General features: G+C 42.1%; 1 protein-coding gene across 4 annotated transcripts in view; it reads right to left on the minus strand.

Annotated features, from left to right (window-relative positions):
• The window catches only part of MARCHF8 (membrane associated ring-CH-type finger 8), a 173,521-nt gene that overhangs the window by 135,266 nt on the left and 23,810 nt on the right, over window positions 1–14,445 (minus strand). For 2 of the 4 annotated variants that reach the window (XM_034777696.1, XM_034777698.1), the window contains exons 2-3: window positions 4,648–4,832; window positions 1,352–1,423 (exon numbers count right to left, since the gene is read on the minus strand). In XM_034777696.1, the coding sequence (XP_034633587.1) occupies window positions 1,352–1,423; window positions 4,648–4,749 (174 nt within the window). In that variant the 5' untranslated portion in view covers window positions 4,750–4,832. The remainder of the gene's footprint in view (window positions 1–1,351; window positions 1,424–4,647; window positions 4,833–14,445) is intronic. The other 2 variants (XM_034777697.1, XM_034777699.1) reach the window with 1 other exon arrangement.

The raw sequence follows: 14,445 nt of genomic DNA on the forward strand, positions 1-14,445 counted from the left end.
GATACTCAGATATGACTAATTCTTATGACCTGTATCCTTGGTCTAAAAGGAGATTTTTTTTTAAAAAAAAGGGGAAAAAAACAACCAACCAATAAAAATACCCCATGAAAGCCCCAGCATTAGCACATCTAAGCATGGAAACACTCTAAACACCATATCTAACTAGTGATGAGGGAATCTCAAAAGGTTTACAGACTTTTTTCTAACCTGGCCCCTTGAGGCATGTTCAGTCAATCATAGAAACAGAACTAATACCATGTGATTGGTTGTGAACAATCACAACCAATCTATTCAGCTCAAAATTTGAACAGAGTATGCAAAAAAAAAAAAAAAAGAATGCCCATTGCGTTTTTGCACCTTGAAAAGGATTTAGAGTTTTTTAAAAACTGCACAGATGATAATTTGAAAATACATTTTGACATAAAATAACTCTCATGACAAACAACTGACCCAGTTCAACATAGTCTTGAAAAAGTCCTACTACTGACTTTTCTTCTAAAACTAAAATCTGACTTCGCAGAAGCACATGGTAGAGAGCTAAAATCAGACTATATAACTGGATACAAACAAAAAGGCCATGGGACAGTGTTTCTCAAATTGTGATGGTCAAAAGACTGCTAAGCAGGAAGAAATGTATGCAGTGTAGTTGTAGCCATATTTAGCAAGATCTACACAGTATACTTAAAAATTCACATTATAATCATTACACCATACCTTTCATCTAGAGGAACTGGGTCACAGCATGCTTTATAGATTATTATTATTCACCATCTTTTACCCTCAGCTGTTGAGCAATGTTTCTAGGGCTCTGGAGTGGCAACCCCACCCCAGAGAAGGCTGTTTCAAATGTGCATGGAGGTGTTTGTCATAAAATCTCAAACATGTCAGTGCAGCATACAACTGCCAGCAGTGTTACTTATCAGTTCAGGACAGATGGTCATCTTCTCAGACCTGAGGGGAAGGGGGATTTAGGTAGGTACAATTTAATTACTGAAGCTGAAATTTGGCCAGCACAAAGAAGGTTTACACCTTTGCTTTGGTGCTAAGTGCAATGGGATCTTTAAAGACCTTCATTGCGCAGGTGTTTAGTTTGGAAGCTCATCTTTCATCTCTTACCCCATACTTGGCACACAAAAAACTTAGACTGAGAAGGAAGAGTATTACTATCCAGCCAGTTAGCAACACCATTTCCAGCAAGATTTCCTTGGAGGTCTCCTATACAAGTACTTACTAGACCCAACCCTGCTTCACTTTCCAAAATTAAGTCATAAAATTGTCTTTGAAAACAAGAGAACCTTGGTTGGAATTTTCAGAATGAACAAAGATCCTTAAACAATAAAATGGGTATTACCTGGGGAACTTCATCTATAATAGCAGCATTCTGAAGTACTGGTGCAAATAGGTGTACAACAGTCCACTTCAGCTAGTGAGGAGGGAAAAAACAAACAGAGCAATATCTCAACCACACCTCAGCAGCAAGATTGCAATTCCTAAACTCCATCCCACGTCTACATAGCTGAATAATTCTGGATATGTTCAAACAGCTACTTGCCATTACTGATTTCATACAGGTTTTATAGTAACTTATCAGAGGCAGCTCTATGTTTTTTGCCGCTCCAAGCACGGCAATCAGGCGGCCTCCGGCGGCATGCCTGCAGGCGGTCGCAGTCACGCGGATTTGGCGGCGTTTCTGTGGGTGATCTGCCGGTCCCGCAGCTTTGGAATGCCCACCGCCGAAACCACGGGACCGGCGGACCTCCCGAAGGCACGCTGCCAAAGGCCGCCTGACTGCTGCCCGCACAGCGACCGGCAGGCCGCCCCAGGCATGTGCTTGCTGTGCTGGTGCCTGGAGCCGCCCCTGTACCTTATGAACAATGTAGTGACCATTCCTCAACTCAGATCTGTAGGAATCTATTCCAAGTGACGGATCAGTAAGAAGCTAATGATGTTTATTAATAGCCCTTAAAGCTAATAATTCATCTCAGTTAAACATAAGAGTAATAATCTCTTTATGGCCTTTCCTGTCTTTACTGTAAAAACAGTTTAAGTTTAACAGAAAAGACTATTGTGAAATAGTTTTCAATTAAATTAAATCTTGAAAATCACATTAACATGCATCATAATCTGCTCAACTCCCCAGTAATGTGTTTAATACACGTTACTGACTTCTAAGGATTTAAAGCAGAAATCTTGGACAAAAGCCTTTTACCAGCTTTTCAACAAACTCTGTAAAAGGGAGTTTTGTCACTAACTTCCCCAGTTGCAGGCCTTGAATCCACATATACAGAGGAACTACATTTTAGCCAGTTCCAAAAAAACCTTCTGTAAAGATCCAAAAGGATCTCGCTCTGCTTTCCACCACCCGTGGAGTTCTAACTCCAAAGCATTAGCCCAGAAAACTCACCCTATGACAAGGGAAGTTATTATTTTATTTTGAAAGTTAAACAAGCACTGAGCTGCAGTAACAAAGCCGCATCTTGACCTTGAGTACCAATGGCAGGACACAGGAAGTTGTGAAATTTCCAACTTTAAATGTTCCCTTCAGCATTTATATGGACAATTAAGGATATCCACAATTACATTAGCTAGGAGAACACAATCAGGGCATAAGCCAAACTCTAACTACCAGGGTTTTGGAAGAAACGTCCATTAAAGGCATGCTAGTGCATAATTACAGGGTTTGAGTTATGAAGCCTAGAATCTCTTTCTTTCCTTCGCAGTGGTTCACAGAATCCCTATTTTAAAGGAACAGATTTTTTTCCCAGTCTAACTTTAATATCACAAGCTCTTTTTAAACAAAGGTTCCAAGGCACAGTAACTCACCAATAAGTCAAAGAAAAAGTAATCAACCCTTCTGACTAAATATCATCAAGAAAATGTATAGAAGGAGCTTTCTTAATATGGAAGTAGAAGAGCCTGCTGCCAAAGAGGAAAAACAGGTTTAGAAATAGACCTGGGACTCTCACTCCTGGGACTGTAAGATGATAAACAGGTCCCACAAGTATGTGTCAGGCATGATCACAGCTAATTCGTATGACCCTCACTGGAGGGTCATCAATTCATTCTTTGTTTTATGCCCTAGCAAACAAGCACTGACTCCTTATCTTCCAGGTTGGAGTGTGTGATGTTACTACATGGAATAGGCTGATGCCAAATGGAAGAGGAATGGAATGAAAAGGTATTCTGTAATGAAGGAGACCACAGAACAACCACTTACAGCTATAACTGGAAGAAATACCATGGGCTACAGGCAGCAAATGTGAGACTCTAGTCCACCTCCTAGGAGAGGATGTTCCACAACCAAGCAAGACTAGCTTCCAGCCTGGACCACAAACAGAAAGTAGACTCACGCCATCCAACCTTGATTGAAAGTTGCCCCCAAATGTTAAAGATATTATTAAGCATGCAGGGCAAAATTCAGAGGCAACATAAACTATGGGTAAGTTACCCATACTGACTTAGATAGTTAATATTTACTTTTGGGCTAAGTAGATGTAATTAACACAGCAAAGTGATGGAAGGGGGCGGAGGGGTTGTAGCAGGAGACCATAAGAAGATATGGAACAAAGAAAGCCATGCCTCCTTTCTTACTCTCTTTTGCTGGTTGCTCTTCCTGCTATAACCCTGCCCTTCTAGACCCTCGCATGTAAATTATGCCCACATAACCAATTTGTAATTTACATCTCATCAGAATTTGGCCTTTCGTGAATGTTTAATACTAACCTGTGAAATTTCCATCTCCTAGGTTTGTTCCATTACATGAATGTTCTTTTGATCTGTTTTTTGTGACAGTAAAAGTTTAAAAACACCTAGGAATGCTTTGAAATTCGCAGATGACCCAAAATGCAAACATACAGTGCATTTTGGACTATAATATTGATACGCAATAAATCTTTGGCTTGGATGGAGGCACAGTACGGACTAAACAGAATTGTTGCGTATGGCACAAGGACATGATATGCTAGAAAAGAAAGACTGTCAAGTGGTTCAGTCATCAGAATCCAATCAGTCTCCTACTTTTTTGGTGTCATGTTTCACTCTGCACAAAGAAAAACAGATGCTTTACGTCTTCTTTTTCCGCAGATTACAAGAAGAAAACAATAAAAAACAAAAGTAAAGTCTCCAGGAGAGAGTCTAGGGGGTATGTCTCCCCACTGTGATAGTCCATCCTGTGCGGACTACAATATGGCTGCCAGTCAATGCCAAAAGCAGAGCCCATGAAGATTTAAAGATGATGTACACAAGAGTCAAAACACTCACTTAATCGCATACCCATCATACTATTTAGCACAAAAAAAAATGAACAGTAGCAGAAGCTATCACATTACAAGCTCACTAATAATAGCATCACACCCTGCATACAATACACCCTGCTGTCTTTAATTCTTATGCAGAATGGATGGCTGAAATTTGTATTTTGCTGACGTTAGACCACAGTGATCCCCAGTCTTGTGCGGCCGATTGTTTAAATGATTAATACAACAAAGGGGCCAGGAATTCCTTGTGCCGTCAATACCCACAATATTAATGGGAATTTTGGTGCAGAAAGTATGCAGAATCAGGCCCCATGTGGTACCTTGATTAAGCACTGTTGTTATTAGTCAGAAAGCGGGATAATTTCCTATGAAAACAAGATTCTGGCATTACCTGTTCCTCTCTCTCTTTTTCTTTGGTCTTGCTCCTAGAGATTCTGGAAGAGGTGACATCCCGAGCTGGAATGACAGAGATCTGATGCAGTGGCATGTTCATCACACCGTCCTGTTTGGTCCTCTCATTTAAAGGAAGGAATCTTTGATACAGGGATCATTTAGTGCCATTGCCGGGCCTTGCACCTAAAGAAAAAATGAAAAGCATTAGCATTGTTTGAAATTCAATTATTCTGATGTATTTTTTAAACCATCCCAAGTTAAACAACAAATCAGACTAACACTTAACATCTGCTCTTTGGATAATAGAACTGATGTAAGCTTTCGCACACTGGCTGGATCAGGAATTGAATCTCAGAGGCAGACACGTTCACACCCAGGGCAGAGATTCCAATCTGGGGTTTTGGAGCTTTTCATGGGCAATCTTAATTCTGGTATTTCCTAACTTTTGAGTGATTTGCTTGGCTATCTTAATAATGCTGCCCAGTCTCCTTGCCCAACCAGTCCCAGTTCCCCCTTCTGGCTCTCCCCTACTCCAATCTGGCTCGCAATCCCAGTCTCCTCCCTCAGACTACTTATTCAATCTAAATCCCTCATCAGGCTCCTTATCCCAGTCTCCCCCTCTTCCTGGCTCCTTGTTCTAGTCTCTTTACTCAGCAGTCCCAGTTCTCCCTTCACCCCTTGCTCCTTGTCTCCCATTCTCCTCCCCATCAGGTTCCTACTCCCAGTCTCTTTGTCCAGCCAGTCCCCAGTTCTCCCCACCCCTCTTCCTAGCCCCCCGGCTGATCTCAGTATTTTCCCGCCCAGACAACTGGCTCCCAGTTATTCCCCATTTCCCTCTCCAAATTTCAAATCATTGCTCTAAAGAAAGGGGGTTAAATCAGCTTAACTGCATCTCTCTGGGGTGTGGATTTTTCACACCCCTGAAACATGTAGTTATGCCAATGTAACTTTTCAGTGTAGAGCAGCCCTAAGCATGCAAAGTTTTAGCTCACAATGTGAAAATAAGATGTTATGACAAACTGTTTTGTAGATTTAACTATAATGAATGTAGCTGTTAATTGCTATTAAGGCGCTCAGACACTATGGTGATGAGGCTGTATATAGAATAGAACTGAGCAAGTTGGTGGCCTCTGTCCAGTCCCTAATGGACAAAGCACCACATCTCAAAAACCACCACCACAATTGCTACCAAAGAGATCAAAACAGGAATGACCCATAGAGACTAAACTACCTTTCCACTACCTGAGGCAGTCACTCCAGATCAGGACTGTATACAGGGAAGGGAAGTTTGCACTGTCACTGCTTGTGTTGCACTTGCTGTGTAGATATAAAAGCAAGATTTCCATTTCCAGGGCTGTACTGTAATTCCCGTGCTAGAGCTGGTCAAAACATACCAATTCTTTTTCATAGGTAATTACAAACAAAATTCTCCTGGAAATTTCCCCATGAAGACATTTTTGGCTTTTTGATTTAAAAAAAAAAATAAATAAATAAAAAAAAATTGCGAATTTATACTTATCTAGATAGGTTTTCAAAAAAACAATTGTGGGGTGTTGGTAAGCATTTTCAATGTCTGAGAAAAACCAAGTAGGTGAGGTAATAGTTTTTATTATCGGTGGAAGAGACAAGCTTTGAAGCTTACACAGAGCTCTTCTTCAGTTTTAGTTTTCTCATCAGAACCACTCCCTCCTCCCCCCAAGAAAACATTGACCAACATGAAAAATCTCTATTGGTCAAAAAGCCATTTTTACATTAAATTTAATATATATCTATATCTAGATATAGATATATATCTCAAACAGCTCTATCCAACACCTTTCATGACCGCAAATTAAAATAAATAAAAATGATTCATTTATACGGAAGTGAGCTTTGTAACTTCTCTGGGCATTTGTATACATAATATTCATACATTAGCAGTGGGAAGAAGTCTCTTGAAAGAGGAGTCAATCACAAGAATTGTATGAAGCCTGATGATTGTTATTTTTATTGCAGTGGTGCCTAGCACCCTGAGCCAGCAATCAGAAACCCATTGTGTTAGGTACTGTACACACATACATCCTTCTTTCCCTAGCATAACTTTCAACCAAAACAAAGAGTTATCAGTATTACAAGTAGACATTCAAGAGAGCAATAGTTTGCCTCATGTTTAGGATTCTAGAAACATGTATTGCCAAATTTGCAATGTTGATCTGAAAAGCAAAAAGTAATTAGCAACACCTTTTATTAGATTAGCAAGTTTCTATTAAACCAGATTTTTTTAGAAATACTTCAGGTCATGGTTTATTTAATTTGAACCTACCCTGCAACAAATTAAGCACAATCAATGGTATTTAAAGGAAGGGATTAGAGAGGAATTAACGCAACAGGGGCTGCATTAAATAAGACTACATGAATCAAGATATATTATGGAAACAAAAGAAAAATACAACTTTGGGTTTGTTTGTTTGTTTTTTAAACTCGGTGACAGCTGAAAATGGAGGTGTGCAAATAGGGGTCTAATATATTATAGTGCTCGTCCACATGGAAGTGGTATAACCCAGTACACAGTGTCTTTGCTTAACACATTGTACAAATATATTCTAAAATAATGTTTAATTGAACATTTTAAGGAAAGGCCAGGCTTCCAAGGACTTCTAATTCTACATAGGACTAATTATGTTTGCACTAAAGTTAGCTGGAGCTTTGCCACTGACTAGAATGGGAGCAGGATCTGCCTTTAATCCTCACAAGGTCAATGAAGGTAGTAAACTACTGCGGCATACTCTTATAGCTCTTTTCAGCTGTAAATCCCAAGGCACTATATAAAGGGGTTGATGTCTCAATATCCTCATTTTACAGATGGAGAAACTGAGGTACAGAAAATGAACAGACTTAACCAAGATCATACAACAAGCCAGTGGCAGAGCCAGGAACAGAACCCAAGTTTCTTCTGGTCTATCTGCTGGATCGTTCTGCCTGCCCACATATGGGGCCAGGTTGATGTCAATAGAGATAACAGGTATACGTCTGTGTGAGGATCAGGCCCATAGCATATATAGAAGAATGCTAGCAATTATAAGGCACATCAAACCACTGAAGGTAATACATGTATAGCATTTAGATGTCAAGCACATAGAGGATGCTTCTTCCCTCCCCCCCCCCCCCCCCCCCCCCCCCCCCGTGTTTATTCCTCTCATTTTCATACAGGGTATTTCCTTTGTTGGAGAGGGTATGGGCAGGGCTGGCTCCAGGCACCAGCTGAGCAAGCTGGTGCTTGGGGCGGCAGATTGTTGGAGGCGGCATTCTGCCCAATCCTAGGGCGGCACGGCCGCTTTTTTTTGTTTGTTTGTTCTTGTTCTGCTCCGGCCGCCTTGTAGGGGGCGGCGGCGCGGAGAACCAGAGCGCCCTGCAGGGCAGTCCTCTTCCTTCCCTCCCCGCCGACCGGAGCGGAGCCCTCGTGGCAGGCGGCAGTGTAGATGGTGAGGCACGTTTTAAGGTGGGTAGAGTAGAGTGCCATACATGCCTGAACTCCCAGGATATATACACCCTACAGGGGCTCTCTACATGCAGTGCCTCCCAGGTCAACACTGCTATTTTTAGCAGTGTGGTGTCCAGCTGCTGGAGCCTTCCCCCCCCACACACACACAATGAAAGGCTCCAGCAGCATGGGGGCAGCAAGGAAAGGTTCTGGCAGCTCCCCTGCTGCCAGGGTCTTTCCCCCACTACTCACTGCTGCCAGAGCCTTTCATTGCAGAGTGTAGCTACACACCAGCACCGCAATGACAAGTGTGGACATAGCCTGTGTTTCCTAGTGGCATGTAGCTACTTGTGCAGTGCCAGTTCCCTACATGCCATCATGGTAAGTGTAGACATAGCCTAAGGGGGAGCCTGCAATTTACAGGCTGTTGAGCCTTAGGGCTACACTGGGAACAACAGAAGAGTTAAAAAGCACCTAATTTCTATCAGGTTATACTAAACAAGCCAGACCTGCTTCTCTATAGGCACATAATACATCTGTGACGGCTTGTGTTAGAATTCTTCAAAAGAGTTAAACTAGTAGCTCTAATCCAATTAGATTTTCACAAAGTATGAAATATGTTCTCACCCTCATGAGGCTGCTAAGGAAACCTAGTAGCCACTGTGTGAGAGATAAAAGCTTGTCATGGATTAAAGGCATGGCTAGAAAAACGTAGGAATATCGAATGACAAACTAAGTCAAACAATACATTCTCCTAGGACTCAGTGCTGGAGCCACTATTTCATCCTCAAACTGACATATCACTAGCTCTACTGCAATAATTAAATGGTAACCTTACTAGAAGTGACTAATTGACTTGTACAAAAACTACAGACACCCGAGGCTAGTAGAAAGACAACACCACCTGATGGGAAACGTGATCTCAATCCAGCTCCAAATACACGGATGTCCACATTAAAAATCAAACAATTCAAACTCCTACCATCACAGCCGGCACCAATGTGGCCCCTTTGGTGGCAGCCTCATTAGAGAAGTCAAGGGCTGACTAGGCCACAGGTACTGGATTGCAATTCTCACCCCAGATGCAATTCCTCCAGGTCATGGATGAGGCACTGCCAGGGCTGTGACTGGAGAAGCTTGAATTTCCACTGCCCATGCTGTACCCATCATGGCTTTGTCTACACTGGATTCTATTCTTCTAAAAATTCCCACCATCAAAGCTACAACAGTCAATGGTGCAATTGCTACCGTAGAGAACAAGCCAGCAACTGTCAGGGTTTCAACAGCACTAGAGTGAAATCCTGATTCCACTAAAGTTCATGGGAATTTTGCCATTGATTTCAATGGAACCAAGACCTGCTCTGAGCAAGGTAGACAAAACAGTTGTTAAAATGTCAGCAGTCATTTGGAGCCTTATCTACATTACTGCTCCAATTAGGCTACCACTGGTAGAACTGCACTAGCGATAGCAATGAGGAGAAATTTTAGGGGAAGAGAGAATACCATAGATGCAGCCACCGTGTAATGACAGCAGCCTTCACTCATGGGTGCAAGGATGAGAATCTATTATAATAATGCAAACATCAGTGTTCGACAACCTGTGGGACCTCACAGATGGACAGAGTAAATCTCTGCTTCAAATACTGCTGGCTAACATACATGCACTTGGAGATATCGGCTCCTCTTTCTAGAAGTGCTTCTGAAACATGTGCTTTAGCAATCTGTATGCAACAAGGAGGGAAGCTGAAGCAGGAGCAGCAGTGAGGTTGCCTTTAAGCCCTGCTTCCATTTGAGGAGCCAATCTCTTAGGCCAAATCACTTAACTTCTCTGTCCCTCAGTTTCTCCATCTACAAAATGGGGATAATATGAATCACCTGAGAGGTATGTCATAAGAAAAGCTTACAACTAAATAGACTTTCAGGCTCTGTTGGCTTTTCCCAATTTCGGGGTGCTCTCCCCTATTGATCTGACATGCTAGTTCGAAGGCAGAGTTCCTTTTTGCCAGGAATCCCTTCACAGGCCTGGGTGAGTATAGTACTTCAAAAAGACAATGTCTTCCTTTCTAGAGGTGTGTTAACTAAGGAGATCCAGTTTCAGGCAAAGATGTACAATGTAAACTAAGCTCTCTGAATAGGCAATTTAAATAATACAAACACACCACCACATTCTCCTACTACGTGACACGTTTCCATTGATGGCATTGACACTGTAGTGGCATTGTCAGCAGATTTACACAGATACTTCCAATTTAAAGGCACACTGGTCAATATATGTATATTTTTAAACTGCTCTTACAGTGAAGGTCCACAGAAATATTTTCAGTACCGTTTTTCCCTTGGATTCAAATGAAAACTTTTAATTTGAAAGGAAATACTTTTTCCACACAATGCACAACTGGCCTGTGGAACTCACTGTCACGACATATAATTGAGGTCAAGAGTTTAGAAGGATTAAAAATAAAGGGCCAGGCTTTACAAAAGTAAGCATTAAAAGCTATTTTAAAACCTTAATTTTGTAAGAGCTGTAAACCACCATGTTTCAGGACATGACTGCTTCCAACTAATAGGGATTAGGAAGCAAGAAAGAGTCCTGTGGCACCTTATAGACTAACAGATGTATTGGAGCATAAGCTTTTGTGGGTGAATACCCACTTCGTCAGGGATTAGGAATAAATTTCTCCTATGCGGAGTTTATTCCATAATTGCCTACTGCAGGGTTTGTTGCACCTTCCTTCAACACATCTAGCACTGGCCACCATTGGTGCAGCATACTGCACTAGATGGACCACTAGTCTGATCTGGTATGGCAATTCTTATGGGATTATTTCCAACAAATAAACAAACATTCTCCTGCAGTGTTTGCAATCTGATTATTGCAGCACTGTGTTCCTGCATGAAAATGTGAGAGTGAATGTGACTTGAAACTAGTCAAATTTCATTAAAAAAAAAAAAGTGCATAAATTGTGGCAAGTAAATTAGACTTTGTAAAAACCTGTTTGAATAATTTTACGTGTTGCATAACAAAAGAAAAGATATAATGTGATTTATTTTATTTTAGGTGACAGTGTCCCTCAAATGCATTCAGTGACATAACCATGGGCAGTGATCTTGCCAAATTTCACCTGTTAAGCAGGACGAACCCTGGTCAATAGGACCCTTCCATCAGAGCCCCCCAGGGAGCCCGCAGCCTGCTAAAGAAATAGGTGAAGTATTCAGCAACTGGCATCCCTCCTTCCCAGTCTGAAGTGAATCAATCTGTCAACATAGTGTTCGGTGACACTGCTCTAGTGAAGGTGTTGATGGTGAAATCTTGAGCACTTGTGAGTGTTAGGAGTCCCCTGACATTTTCCAGAACAGAGTGACCTGGCCATGTTCCTGCTTGGGTTGTTACTTTGTTTACCTAGTTTGCAGTTTCAACTGAATAAGATATTTGCCTACTTTCTATAGGCTACAAATGCAATTTATGCTGCCATACCAAACTCTACTAGTTAGTTCTTGTACCAGTTTGCACATTTTGTTTTGAGCTTCTCAGAACTCCTCCCTCACGAATGTATCTTAAATAATCTTTTTCCGGAGATAACAGACGTGCATTCTCAAAAAGAGGATCTTGCATCTACATTTTATTTTGTTTTATTGTAGCTTAATCAGTATTTCATTAGCAGCACAGTTAAAGGCTTATTATCAAAGCTCATGGGCTCATCATCCAGTTGCAAACATGAAAAATAAATCTATTTTCTATTCCAGAAGTTTAAAATTAGGAAAAAAAAAAAAAAAAAAAAAAAACCACTTTTCTCTCTCTCCCTACCCCACCCTGTCTATGGTGGTGTTTCTATTTATTGTAAATGGCCAAGAGCTGAGTGCTCCAGATTCTGTTGTGCTAATCTGCAGTAGTGCAATTGAAGTTTGTGGCATTAATCTGGAATTACACCACTTTAACAGAGCACATACTGCTGTACTAGTTCATACTGTACTAGTTCAGTCGGAACTTTGCAGCTTGTTGATATTAATTTTTCTCAGTTCCCCTTTTCTTCCCCCACTTGCTACTAGCCTAAAAATAAAAAAATTTCCTTGCCAGAGGGCTAATGTTTTTTTTCGAACAATTTTAAGGAGCAATTAGGAACAATGAAGTCAACTCTGCCACTATTATATGGGTATGGACTACATGTCATAGAGATAAATATATATAGTAGATATCGAGACACTAGAGAACTCACCAGAGATGTCTGCCAACCTAACTGATTCTATTCAAAGCTGGAGTATGATTGTGTTAGACAAAACAGTTTGTTAGAAAACAAACACTGCTTATCCGTTTGCACTATTGCATTGTTAAACTATGGGCCCAAATCTCAGAGCGCTCAGCTCCACCTGAATTCAACCTCATAGAATCAGGCTCTGTGTTTGCTTAAACAACAGCCCCCATCAAATCAATTGTTCAGAGTTCTAATAACAAAGAAATAAAGGAGGCATTATGGTCCCTTAGGTTTACACATTATTTGTTTTATAAAGTCACTAATTGCAACTGTACTATATAATGAACAGAGCAGTGACCATTATTGAGATTCCTGTGATACCCACAATGCACTAACTAAGCACTGTACACACACACACACACACACACACACACACACACACACACACACACAACCTCAATGAGCATCAGTTCACTCAAGATAATTGTACTCTGCTGGGATAATACACATTTTCAGATGTCCCTCTGTACTTATTTAGAGGACAGCTTTTATGAATACTAAAAATGATCTCTCAAAAATAGCATGGTACAGTCTAACTCACAAGCAAAAGGAAATTCAGAGGTAAGGTTGAAATTCCATTCTCAGCAGACCTTGTGTATCAGGAATTTCTAACAGGCACTCAGAGTGGGTCTTAGACAGAATAATGTTCCGACACTCATACATACATTTTGTTTTTTATGCCAGTCAGCAGCTCTCTACCTGCTCCACGTGATTTTAGAATCCATCTTCAAAGGGCACTGTTTGCTCCATCACCTGGACATCCATCACTGCATCTCCACTTTTCATCAAAACTTGCCTGGTCAGTGCCATGAGACGCTCCTGAATAAGTGACTCTGATAGAATGGATTTTGCATGATTCATATAAGTGTTTGAAGCCTTGCTCTGAACAGGGTGTAATGTTACTGCACAAAACAAGGCTGCAGACATATCACTCTGAGCTCCGATTCTGCCAGCTCTTGAGCTAAGCAGGGTTGGCCTTATCAGTATTTGATATGTTCCACCAAGGAACACCCAGCTACTCTGGGAAGTGCCATTCTTCCTTCTGAGTCAGTACTGAACCAATGTCCCAGTGCAAAGTTAGGGGGTGAAATTTAAAACTCAACGTCTTGACTACTCATAATCAATTATGATCTCATGGTGCATTTAAGAGAAGAGATATTAACAACTGCATCCTAACCAATTTCTAACTCAAGTAATTACCTTTGACCTCACTGCACCCCCATCCCCACAAATAGAGATTGTTTTCTCCTTCTGTCGTAACTATAAAGGGAAGGGTAACAACCCTCCTGTGTGCAATACTATAAAATCCCTCCTGGCAAGAGACTCCAAAATCCTTTTACCTGTAAAGGGTTAAGAAGCTCAGGTAACCTGGCTGACACCTGACCAATAAGGACCAATAAGGGGACAAGATACTTTCAAATCTTGGTGGGGGGAAGGTTTTTGTTTGTGCTCTTTGTTTTTGGTGGTTGTTCACTCTTGGGACTGAGAGGGACCAGACATCAATCCATAGGGTTACCATTCGTCCGGATTTACCCGGACATGTCCTCCTTTTTGTACTAAAAATAGCGTCCGGGGGGAATTTGTAAAGCACTCACAATGTCCGGGATTTCCCCCCTCCCCCGGCAGAGCAGACCGAGCGGCTGGGAGGGCTGCAGGAAAGTCCCGGGCTGGATTCCGGAGCAGCTGTAGAGGAGCCGGATCCGCCCTGCATTCTGAGCAAGTGTATCAGCACAAAGTGCAGCCCTCCCCTTTTGCAACTGGGAGCGGTTTCTGCCATGCAGCGTAGCAAAACGGGAGCGAGAGCACTTTGTGCTGATACAAGGGCAGCTCTCCCCTGCAGCCCGGTCCGGGCCAGGGACCGGGTTTTGTTGTGCTGGGGAGCTCAGCCACGTGTCCGGCTCGCACAGAGCCCAACACCCTGTTCTGAGCAGCAGGGTAAGGGGGCCAGGGGGCAGGAAGGTTCTGGAGGTGGCAGTCAAGAAACGGGGGGGGGGGGGGTTGGGGGGGGGGGGGAGGAAGGGTGGGGGAGGCGGGGGACAGGGGGGGGGGTGGGGGCGGGGGGGCAGTGGGGGGGGGGTGAGGGGGG

This window comes from Trachemys scripta, chromosome 7 (assembly GCF_013100865.1).
Source record: "Trachemys scripta elegans isolate TJP31775 chromosome 7, CAS_Tse_1.0, whole genome shotgun sequence".
Classification (NCBI taxonomy): domain Eukaryota; kingdom Metazoa; phylum Chordata; order Testudines; family Emydidae; genus Trachemys; species Trachemys scripta.